The sequence below is a fragment of the Calidris pugnax genome, unplaced genomic scaffold, assembly GCF_001431845.1.
Source record: "Calidris pugnax isolate Ruff unplaced genomic scaffold, ASM143184v1 scaffold65, whole genome shotgun sequence".
Classification (NCBI taxonomy): domain Eukaryota; kingdom Metazoa; phylum Chordata; class Aves; order Charadriiformes; family Scolopacidae; genus Calidris; species Calidris pugnax.
This window is the reverse complement of record NW_015090785.1, coordinates 873,908-884,410: the sequence shown is the minus strand read 5'-3', so window position 1 is coordinate 884,410 and position 10,503 is coordinate 873,908. Positions and strand designations below refer to the sequence as shown.

Sequence of the window (10,503 nt, the reverse complement as noted above, 5' to 3'; positions counted from 1 at the left end):
TGATAATGTGATGTTATCCAAATGTAGGTCATGTGAAAGTCATAAATTAACATCCTTGAGACAATAAGAGTTTCACAATGTCATTCCTTGTGGGTTGTGTTTTGTTCAACATTTTAAATGTGGTGATTGTTTTGACATTAAGAAGCATTATTTATGCTAATGATGTAAGATGGAAAGTTTTCTAATTATTGTGTTTTTCTTGTTTGCTTTAAGAGTCAGATTTACAGATCTGTCAACACCGCACACCAACGTGTTGCACCAAAAAAATGGAAGAAAGCTACCAGGCAGCTGTTCGAAGGGAGAGGACTCAAAGTATCCAGGCACTGAATTTTGAACTAAAGTACATGATCGTTGGTCATATCACAGCTTTTCAAGGTAGGAACTGTTGAGTCCCTGCACTCCTATGGGTATTTTATAAAATTATCCTCTGCAATCAAAAGGAAAAGCTCTTTACTTTGTTTTTAATTTCTTCTGCATTGCATGCTGTAGTCACTGGCTTATGGTTTAGTTCCCTGTTCTTTGATGATCCTGCTTTAGGGAAAAGGTGATGGCACTTAATCTTGACTGGTATTTTAAGCATCTGCCTAAATCAAATTAGGAATAGATTTAAGCTTAGACCTTTTTCCTAGGATCATTTTAAAGAAAGATTGGCATGGATTATTTTTTTTTTTAAGGCATCTTCAATTATCATGTAGGTGCCTGGTGGTTGTTTATGCTTTTGATATTATTTTGTGTTGCCAGCCTATTACAGATGTAGAATGTTACATGAAAATGCGTTTGTTTGTTGAATCTGAAGAGTAAGTGCTCTAACTGATATGACAAGTGAGAACACAGCTCTTCATGTGAAAATGTTTCACTCCCTGGCAGGTCACGTGAAGAGTGATCTGTTTTCAAGAATTACAGCCACACAGTTAAATGTGAACGCATGAAGGAGCCTGTGCTGAAAGTCTGTTCTCATAACTCTTGATGTTCTCAAAGCTAGAGAACAAACCTTTTCTCTAACAGGTTGGTGTAAGTCTATGTGATTTCTTCATACAGACAGTTACTGTACTATTAAAGGCAGGAAAATGCCTGTGTAGGATTGTGCACTATACAATGTTGAGCGCTGGAGACTTTTCTCCCAAAAGGCATTTAAGCATAGCTTGTGAACTTTAAATATATGAGAGTTGAGTGATTAAATCAATCATTGAGTGATGAATCCAGCTTACTGACTTCTGTGGGCCTAATTACATGCTTAATTTTAACTCAGTGCTTTGCTATGTTTAGTGCTGAGCACCCTCATGGAATGGGTTTTGAAAACAAGCCAGCAGTTATTAAAATACAAAGTGTTTAGGTGTGTATGATTAAGCTTTTTGTTACAAGGCAGTTTTTATCAAATAGTAGCTTTTTTGTCTAGTTTCTTCTGTTGAGTGAAACTGTTATAAATAAAAGATGTGATTGACAGTTAACAAGAGATAGCATATTATCTAAAATTGACAATAAGCTATGGTGGAAGTCTGAAAGGCATGTGCAAGGGCAAGATAAAAATGTTCTTCTGATTTTGGTCATTTACCTTTTCCCTCTGTTGTGTACCAATGAGCGAGAAATGGCATTTTGGTTTATTTTACAATTAATTTTGAAAACTTTTAATGTCCCCCATAATTTAAAAATTTGGTTGCAGGGTGCTTTGGAGGAGCACTGTAGGTAAAAGGGTGACTGTTGGCATTGTTAAATGCTGGTAAGTTATTCAAGCAATCTTTCAGTATCATGATTGAATAAAGATAAGGTCAGAATAGATTAACCTACCAGCCCCTTTAGGTCAAGCCAGCGGCTTTATTGTCTGTCACTGATGAAGCCTTTTGATGGAATGAAAGAAGCAGTTAGACATTTCACACAGTTTAAATTTACAAGCATTTTCTGGAAGTGGGTAAATAGGTTGTTTGTTGTAACTTGTTACGGCTGGCCTTCTGTCCACATTAGGTGGGAACACTTGAAAAATGTAACTTTTTTCTCTTGCCTTGGGAGCTGCTTTTGTTCTTTGGTTTTGTCCCAGGTGTCAGTGAAAAGCCTCTCTTTATCTTGTGCTGTATAAACATTCTGTTGCTAAGAGTAGTGCTGTGTGAGACATTTACTGAGAGGGAAGATCTTTGCATTGCATTAGCTCTGTCCATTTGGTCTCTTTTGATTTGTTGCTATTTTGAATGATAAAGTGTGAGTGTGCCAAAAGCACATTTAAAGTCTGAGAAAAGAAATATCCTTATTTTAGAAACTTTCAGGTGCCTTTCAGATGTCATGTTTCTTGCAGCAGTGGGAACTCGCTCAGACTTAGAAATGAATAAATTGCTATTTTTTTAGCATGTGGCGGTGTTTACTTGTACAATTTTCATGCACAATTTACTTTCTTTTATATATACACATTTTTAGTACTATTAGTGTAGTGAAAGCAAAGCAGTAGTTAGCCTTGCTGCCTACTGCTGAGAAAAAGAAATCTTAACTGCTTTTTATGCACTTTTAGCAGACAATACTGTTAATATTATACCCATACTGATAAAATTATTTTCAAGACTAACATGGTATAAGAAATGGATTTTCAGGAGTCCAGCTTTGAGCACATAGTGGTAGGAATTAAATTTCAGTGGGAAGAGAGAGCAACTTTTTGGAGGTGGGTGACAGACTGTGGATTTTTTTGAGTTCTCATCTCCTTATTTTCTTTCATGGAAGTCAGAAGACACTTACTTCTGAAGACCTGCAATTAGATACTACAAGTATTAATAGGAAAGAGCTTTCTCATGTGAGTAGGTGCTTTGATGTGAGGTTGGTTAAATATTCCCTCTACACTGTTGGGGTACTGCAGTTGGCTGTGGACGTTTTGGACTTGAATGGATTTTGTTTTGATTTTTCTTTTTGAAATTGAAAATGTTATTTAAGTAGCTTTGCCCACAGCTGAAATAAGACAATTTTCACAGGTGCTGGGTTTAGTTGTGCAACATAATTAGTCTGTAAGACTTGATTAAACATACCACAGCTGTGGGCAGGCTTGTTATATTTGGGCTAAAGCCCAGTCTGTACATATGGTCAGCCTTAGCACTAAACGGTTCAATCCTGCTATTTTTCCCCCCTTTAGATTTTTCAATATTAGCAACCCAGACCTTGCTCAAACACTTAATAAATCAAGCTTCTGCCTGGATGGTTTTTCGCTTGAACTCCTGTCGCTAATGCTGTTACACCTGATGTGAGTAGGAAGAGACTCATTGGCATCAATTGCAGGCTGGAAAATGCCCTCCCCATCAGTATCAGGACAGGAGGGAGGGAGAGAGGAAGGAATTTCATTTCAGGGCCAGCTGGCTGCTTGGCAAGCATCATCAGACTCAGCTCCTGCAAAATCATACATTGTCACAAAATTTTTTGGGTGTTTGGCATGTTGAATGTAACCAGGCCCCTGAGGGAGGGTTTAATGGACAGGGTTCCATGGTTTGCTGGATTCCCTTTCTCTTTTGGTCCGTGGTGTAGCCTAAAAGTCATAACCACGGTATTAGTCACTCCACAGGTGTGTTATTAATGACTCTCTGCTCCAAGTGGAGTCAAAGGCAGGGTGGCATAAGTGGGTGAGATAGGTCAGTGTGCCAAACTGGAGCAGGAGCCGCATAACAGAGGAGAACGGACCTGTTAAATGATCTGAGTATGTCACACTCTGGCTCTTCACGGGTGGCTTTGTTTTGGATGCATTTTGGAGCAGGTCAGTTCGTCCCATCCAAAGATGTGCTTATCTGCTTCTGTGACAGCAGCCTGAAATGTCCAGCAGAACTATTGAAACAAATGATCAAACAGAAGGTGTTTATTTTGTGACGTTCTTTCTCCTTTGATAACCAGAAAGTTCTTCTTTGAACGTAGTGTTTTCTGTGTTCTGACCTTTTTTAAGCTTGCATGTAAACAAATGTAGAGTTTTAGCTTAGATTTATGTCTTTGTGGTGTCAGTTGGCACAGTCATCCTTCTATTCCTCCCCAATTCCCTCCTGCAGTCCCTGCACTCCTTGGGGACGCTTCCAAGCAAGGCAGTGATTCATTGTTAGTGGATTAAGAGTGGTGCGGGCGCGCAGGCTGGGAGCTGCTGTCAGGAGAGGTATCAATAGTCTGAGGGGAAAGCTTTGTTGTGGACAGACAGCAGAGAGAAACCTGGCCTCCCTTTTCTGTGTCCTTTAGGGAGTGCCAACAGGTGCCATGTAAGGACCCACAGAAAGCTGGGCTTTGCTCTTGTCATCTTGTGCTGAGGCTAATTTGAGGTAATGAGAATCCAAACACTGGTAATTTATTTGGTCTGTTGATGATCTCTGCAGAGAGGCAGAGCAAGATCCTTTGAAACCTACATCGCATTTCAGTCACCAAATGAACAGGTATCAGAGATACGGTGAAAAGCTTTTGTACAATTTTCATGCACAATTTACTTTCTTTTATATATACACATTTTTAGTACTATTAGTGTAGTGAAAGCAAAGCAGTAGTTAGCCTTGCTGCCTACTGCTGAGAAAAAGAAATCTTAACTGCTTTTTATGCACTTTTAGCAGACAATACTGTTAATATTATACCCATACTGATAAAATTATTTTCAAGACTAACATGGTATAAGAAATGGATTTTCAGGAGTCCAGCTTTGAGCACATAGTGGTAGGAATTAAATTTCAGTGGGAAGAGAGAGCAACTTTTTGGAGGTGGGTGACAGACTGTGGATTTTTTTGAGTTCTCATCTCCTTATTTTCTTTCATGGAAGTCAGAAGACACTTACTTCTGAAGACCTGCAATTAGATACTACAAGTATTAATAGGAAAGAGCTTTCTCATGTGAGTAGGTGCTTTGATGTGAGGTTGGTTAAATATTCCCTCTACACTGTTGGGGTACTGCAGTTGGCTGTGGACGTTTTGGACTTGAATGGATTTTGTTTTGATTTTTCTTTTTGAAATTGAAAATGTTATTTAAGTAGCTTTGCCCACAGCTGAAATAAGACAATTTTCACAGGTGCTGGGTTTAGTTGTGCAACATAATTAGTCTGTAAGACTTGATTAAACATACCACAGCTGTGGGCAGGCTTGTTATATTTGGGCTAAAGCCCAGTCTGTACATATGGTCAGCCTTAGCACTAAACGGTTCAATCCTGCTATTTTTCCCCCCTTTAGATTTTTCAATATTAGCAACCCAGACCTTGCTCAAACACTTAATAAATCAAGCTTCTGCCTGGATGGTTTTTCGCTTGAACTCCTGTCGCTAATGCTGTTACACCTGATGTGAGTAGGAAGAGACTCATTGGCATCAATTGCAGGCTGGAAAATGCCCTCCCCATCAGTATCAGGACAGGAGGGAGGGAGAGAGGAAGGAATTTCATTTCAGGGCCAGCTGGCTGCTTGGCAAGCATCATCAGACTCAGCTCCTGCAAAATCATACATTGTCACAAAATTTTTTGGGTGTTTGGCATGTTGAATGTAACCAGGCCCCTGAGGGAGGGTTTAATGGACAGGGTTCCATGGTTTGCTGGATTCCCTTTCTCTTTTGGTCCGTGGTGTAGCCTAAAAGTCATAACCACGGTATTAGTCACTCCACAGGTGTGTTATTAATGACTCTCTGCTCCAAGTGGAGTCAAAGGCAGGGTGGCATAAGTGGGTGAGATAGGTCAGTGTGCCAAACTGGAGCAGGAGCCGCATAACAGAGGAGAACGGACCTGTTAAATGATCTGAGTATGTCACACTCTGGCTCTTCACGGGTGGCTTTGTTTTGGATGCATTTTGGAGCAGGTCAGTTCGTCCCATCCAAAGATGTGCTTATCTGCTTCTGTGACAGCAGCCTGAAATGTCCAGCAGAACTATTGAAACAAATGATCAAACAGAAGGTGTTTATTTTGTGACGTTCTTTCTCCTTTGATAACCAGAAAGTTCTTCTTTGGACGTAGTGTTTTCTGTGTTCTGACCTTTTTTACAAATGTAGAGTTTTAGCTTAGATTTATGTCTTTGTGGTGTCAGTTGGCACAGTCATCCTTCTATTCCTCCCCAATTCCCTCCTGCAGTCCCTGCACTCCTTGGGGACGCTTCCAAGCAAGGCAGTGATTCATTGTTAGTGGATTAAGAGTGGTGCGGGCGCGCAGGCTGGGAGCTGCTGTCAGGAGAGGTATCAATAGTCTGAGGGGAAAGCTTTGTTGTGGACAGACAGCAGAGAGAAACCTGGCCTCCCTTTTCTGTGTCCTTTAGGGAGTGCCAACAGGTGCCATGTAAGGACCCACAGAAAGCTGGGCTTTGCTCTTGTCATCTTGTGCTGAGGCTAATTTGAGGTAATGAGAATCCAAACACTGGTAATTTATTTGGTCTGTTGATGATCTCTGCAGAGAGGCAGAGCAAGATCCTTTGAAACCTACATCGCGTTTCAGTCACCAAATGAACAGGTATCAGAGATACGGTGAAAAGCTTTGTTTGAGCTCAGCAGTTAAAAAAAAAAAAGACTATTTTTTCCACTCTACTTGTTTTTACAGCAGGCAATAGGAATTATTCACTCACAGCCTCTCAAGAGAAAGCTCTTTCATGAATGCAAGCATGTTGGAATTTAGTGTTGATTCTCTGAAGTAGCATTCATTTGACCTTGGAGGGGGGTCAAATGGCAGGACCGGGTGTTCCCATATTCTTCCAGCTATAGCAGGGTAGATCAGCTTTGTCGTGCTCTGTTCCTCTCGCTCCAAACTCGAGAGCTTTGGTAAAGCTGCGATTAAGTTCTGCTTTATATGGAATGGGGAGATGCTGGTTGGGAAAGCTCCTTGCAGCTATTTCTGATAGCAGGAGTTGGAGTGCCATGGCTGTGCACACACATCGTTTGTCCCGTTACCATCTGATACAAGCAGGCAACTGGGATGGACATGAATGGTACAAGGTGGAGGGGGTAACACAGTTATAGCAGTGACTCCTGGTTGTCAGTAAAATGCCTGAAACTTAATGCCTAGTTGAATCCAAAAAATACTCAAGCACAACATTTTTGATCTGGCATCCTCTCTGGTGAATGGGAAGGGTTGGCTGGTTTCTGTGGATCTTGGGCTGGATACCATTAGTGGGCCCAGTCAGCGACTGACCTGAACATTCCCAGAAACAAGTAATATAAGTACACTGCCACTCAGAGCCATGTGGAATCAAAAATATTCTTGGCTTTTGTCTGAGTTGCAGTGTTGCTGACACTTATTTTTTCTGAATTTAGGAATATCAGCTTGAAATAGGGGTGGCTGGTTAATGGTGTTGAAGTGCAATGAAATTTACAAAACAGAAAAGACTTGGCTGGAGAAGTGTACTCTGGTTTGTAGTTAATTACTGTATGAAGTGTAGTCACAATGCTGAAGATGGATGCAGGCCAAAATCAATGAGCTATTTAAAAAAAAAAAAAGCCAACCATCACCAGCAGAAACCTGCCAGCCATCACCAGCAATGCCTCTGGTTTCCTTTATTTACTGCTGGATTATAGAAGTGCAGAAGTGTTGCTTTTTAAATAGCTTTTTTTTTTGTAATCCCGTAGTACTTCGTCTTTTATTCAGACAAATTGTTACCCACCCCTTTCTACTTGTATAACCCTGCTAAGAGGAGTTTTGTACTCTGCTGACCTTTGAGCTGAAAGCTGGCTGAGATGTATAATTTGGTTTTGGCTCAATGCAAAAATGACTCCCTACAGAGAGAGAGGAGAGAGAGAGGCTCCATTAAAGTATTTCTGTCCACCTCCTGTATACTATTCATTCCTATTCCAGTGCACCAAACAATCTGTGTTTTCTAGCTGGAATGAAAGGCTGTTTTATGTACACAGCCCAAGGGAGGCTGGAATATTCCTTTTTAGCTGTAGCCTCGTGTGTGTGAACTGCATGCTCGTGGACTTACTGCTGTCTTTTGTGGGGCTCTAGGTGGGAGAAGACTCTCTTCATCTCTATGACAAGACCAGCTTTTTTTTTTTGCCTGCTGCTGTTCTCTGAAATGTAAACGTAGCTCTTTATAGGTGTATTGGGTTTGCACAGCAAGGTTTTGATAGTGGGAGTCTACAGGGGTGGCTTCTGTGAGAAGCTGCTAGAAGCTTTCCCCAATGTCCAGCAGAGCCAATGCCAACCATCTCCAAGAAGATTCTGCCACTGGCCAAGGCTGAGCCCATCAGTGACAGTGGTAGCAACTCTGGGGTGACATATAAGGTGGGGGGGAACCCCTGTGTGGATGTAGCTGGAAGAGAGGAGTGAGAATATGAGAGAAAATGACCCTGCAGACACCAAGGTCAGTGAAAGAGGGGAGTAGTAAGTGCTCCAGGTGCCAGAGCAGAGGTTCCCTTGCAGCCTGTAGTGAAGACCATCGTGAGGCAGGCTGTCCCCCTGACAGCCCATGGAGGTCCACAGTGGAGCACATATCCACCTGCAGCCTGTGGAGAACTCCATGCTGGAGAAGGTGGATGCCTGAAGGAGGCTGTGACCTCATAGGAAGCCTGGGCTGGAGCAGGCTCCTGGAAGGACCTGTGGAGAGAGGAACCCACCCTGGAGCAGGTTTGCTGGCAAGACTTGTGACTCCATGGGGGACCCAGGCTGGAGCAGTCTGTTCCTGAACGACTGCACACCATGGAAGGAACCCACACTGGAGCAGTTTGAGAAGAACTGCCCATGGGGAAGGCCTCATGTTGGAGAAGTTTGTGAAAGACTGTCTCCAATGGGAGGGACCTCATGCTGGAGCAGGGGAAGAGTGTGAGGAGTCCTTTTGCTGAGGAGGAAGGAGAGGCAGAGACATGTGATGAACTGACCGCAAGCCCTATTCCCTGTCCCCCTGTACAGGTCGGGGGAAGGAGGTAGAGAAATCAGGAGTGAAGTTGATCTCAGGAAGAGGGGAGGGGTGAAGGGAAGGTGTTTATAAGGTATGATTTTATTTCTCATTACCCTACTCTGATTTTGATTGGTAATGAATTGAATTAGTTTCCCCAAGTTGAGTCTGTTTTGCCTGTGACGGTAACTGCTGAGTGATCTCTCCCGGCCCTTATCTCGACCTGCAAGCCTTTTGTTATATATTCTCTCCCCTGTCCAGCTGAGGAGGGGGGGTGATAGAGCAGCTTTGGTGGGCACCTGGCATCCAGCTGGGGTTGACCCACCACAAGAGGGTACTTCCTGTCTCTAGATCTTAAGCAAAGGTCTTCAGTGTGGGTGCATTGGTGCTAGAGGTGGATAAAGCAAGGCAGGGAGGAAAAAATCTTTCCTAAAGTGGCATGTCATACCATAGGAAGAGCCAAGAATGCAACTTTAGTTTTTATTGTGATCTCATCCCTCTAAAAAAGTATTTGTGATTTCTGGAGACCTTGGAGAGGAAGGGAACTTTGGCTGGTTGTAGTCTCCTGAAGTGTTTGCTGGAAGACTGAGATGCTCGTTTTTTACTTGATCTTGGCACAATTGGGCTACTTTGCCCTAACTGTGGACCAGGTCAGTGTTTCAGAGCAGCGAGGTATGAGGAAGGGATAGTCTGCGTCAATTCTTTGCTGATAAGATTCCTCCTTTGTATTTTGGTACTGTCTGAAAGTTCATGGATCCAGTGTGCTTAGCATGTCCTTAGTTCAGAGGAAGGTTAATGGTGGGCGGAGGCAGCAAAAGATAGAATTGTCTAGGTTGGAAGGGACCTTTCAGATCATCTAGTCCAACCATCAACCGAACTCTGATAAAAACCATCATTAACCATATCACTAAGCATTATGTCAACCCAACTTTTGAAACCTCCAGGGATGGTGCCTCAACCACTTCCCTGGGCAGCCCATTCCAATGCTTAATAACCCTTTCAGTGTCAATTTTTTTCCTAATATCCAACCTGAACCTCCCCTGGTGCAACTTGAGGCCATTTCCTCTTGTCCTGTCGCCTGTGACTTGGGAGAAGAGACCAACCCCCCCATGGCTAAAACCTCATTTCAGGTAGCTGAAGAGAGTGGTAAGGAGATGAAGAACTGTAGGGCAGGTCAGCCAGAGTCCATTAGGTAGTCCATTAGTCCAATCGGTAGCCTCTGTAACCAAGAATCTTAATGGGCCATAGTGGTGAAGCATTACCCTCATGGGAGGTGGTCTGATTCTGCCACCCTGGTTTTATCCTACTTATTAGTGCCTTCTCAGTTGATGAAATGTCAGCATCTGCCATGTATACCTCCATGCTGTACACAGGTGGTCATACTGGGTTGATGAACCCCCTGAGGCTGCAGGGCCACCTAACACAGTCTTGTCCAGTGGCCAGTAAATAAACAGGGAAATATATCAGAAATATGAACACACTTCCTTTTTTTACCCTACTGTTCCCTGGAGAATAATAATTCAAGAACTTCTTGAGTCTAGGCTGAGATGCACCCATTATCTCTTGGTATAATAATCTGCTGTTGGGCTCACTGTTCATCAGTTCCTTTTTCACCAGGTTTTTTGACCATCAAAATAAAAAAAGGCAGTGTTGACCACATGCTGACCACAATTTCAGGTTTCTTGTTTTAAATATGCTGCCTACTAATTCCATTGTGTCACTTGATTCT

At 42.5% G+C, this 10,503-nt stretch overlaps 1 protein-coding gene across 3 annotated transcripts in view; it reads left to right on the top strand.

The window, feature by feature from the left end:
- Window positions 1–218: 218 nt before the first annotated feature.
- The window catches only part of LOC106902631 (glypican-5-like), a 409,372-nt gene continuing 399,087 nt past the window's right edge, over window positions 219–10,503 (top strand). For all 3 annotated transcript variants that reach the window (XM_014966275.1, XM_014966274.1, XM_014966276.1), the window contains exon 1: window positions 219–375. In XM_014966275.1, coding sequence (XP_014821761.1) covers window positions 267–375 — 109 coding nt within the window. In that variant the 5' untranslated portion in view covers window positions 219–266. The remainder of the gene's footprint in view (window positions 376–10,503) is intronic.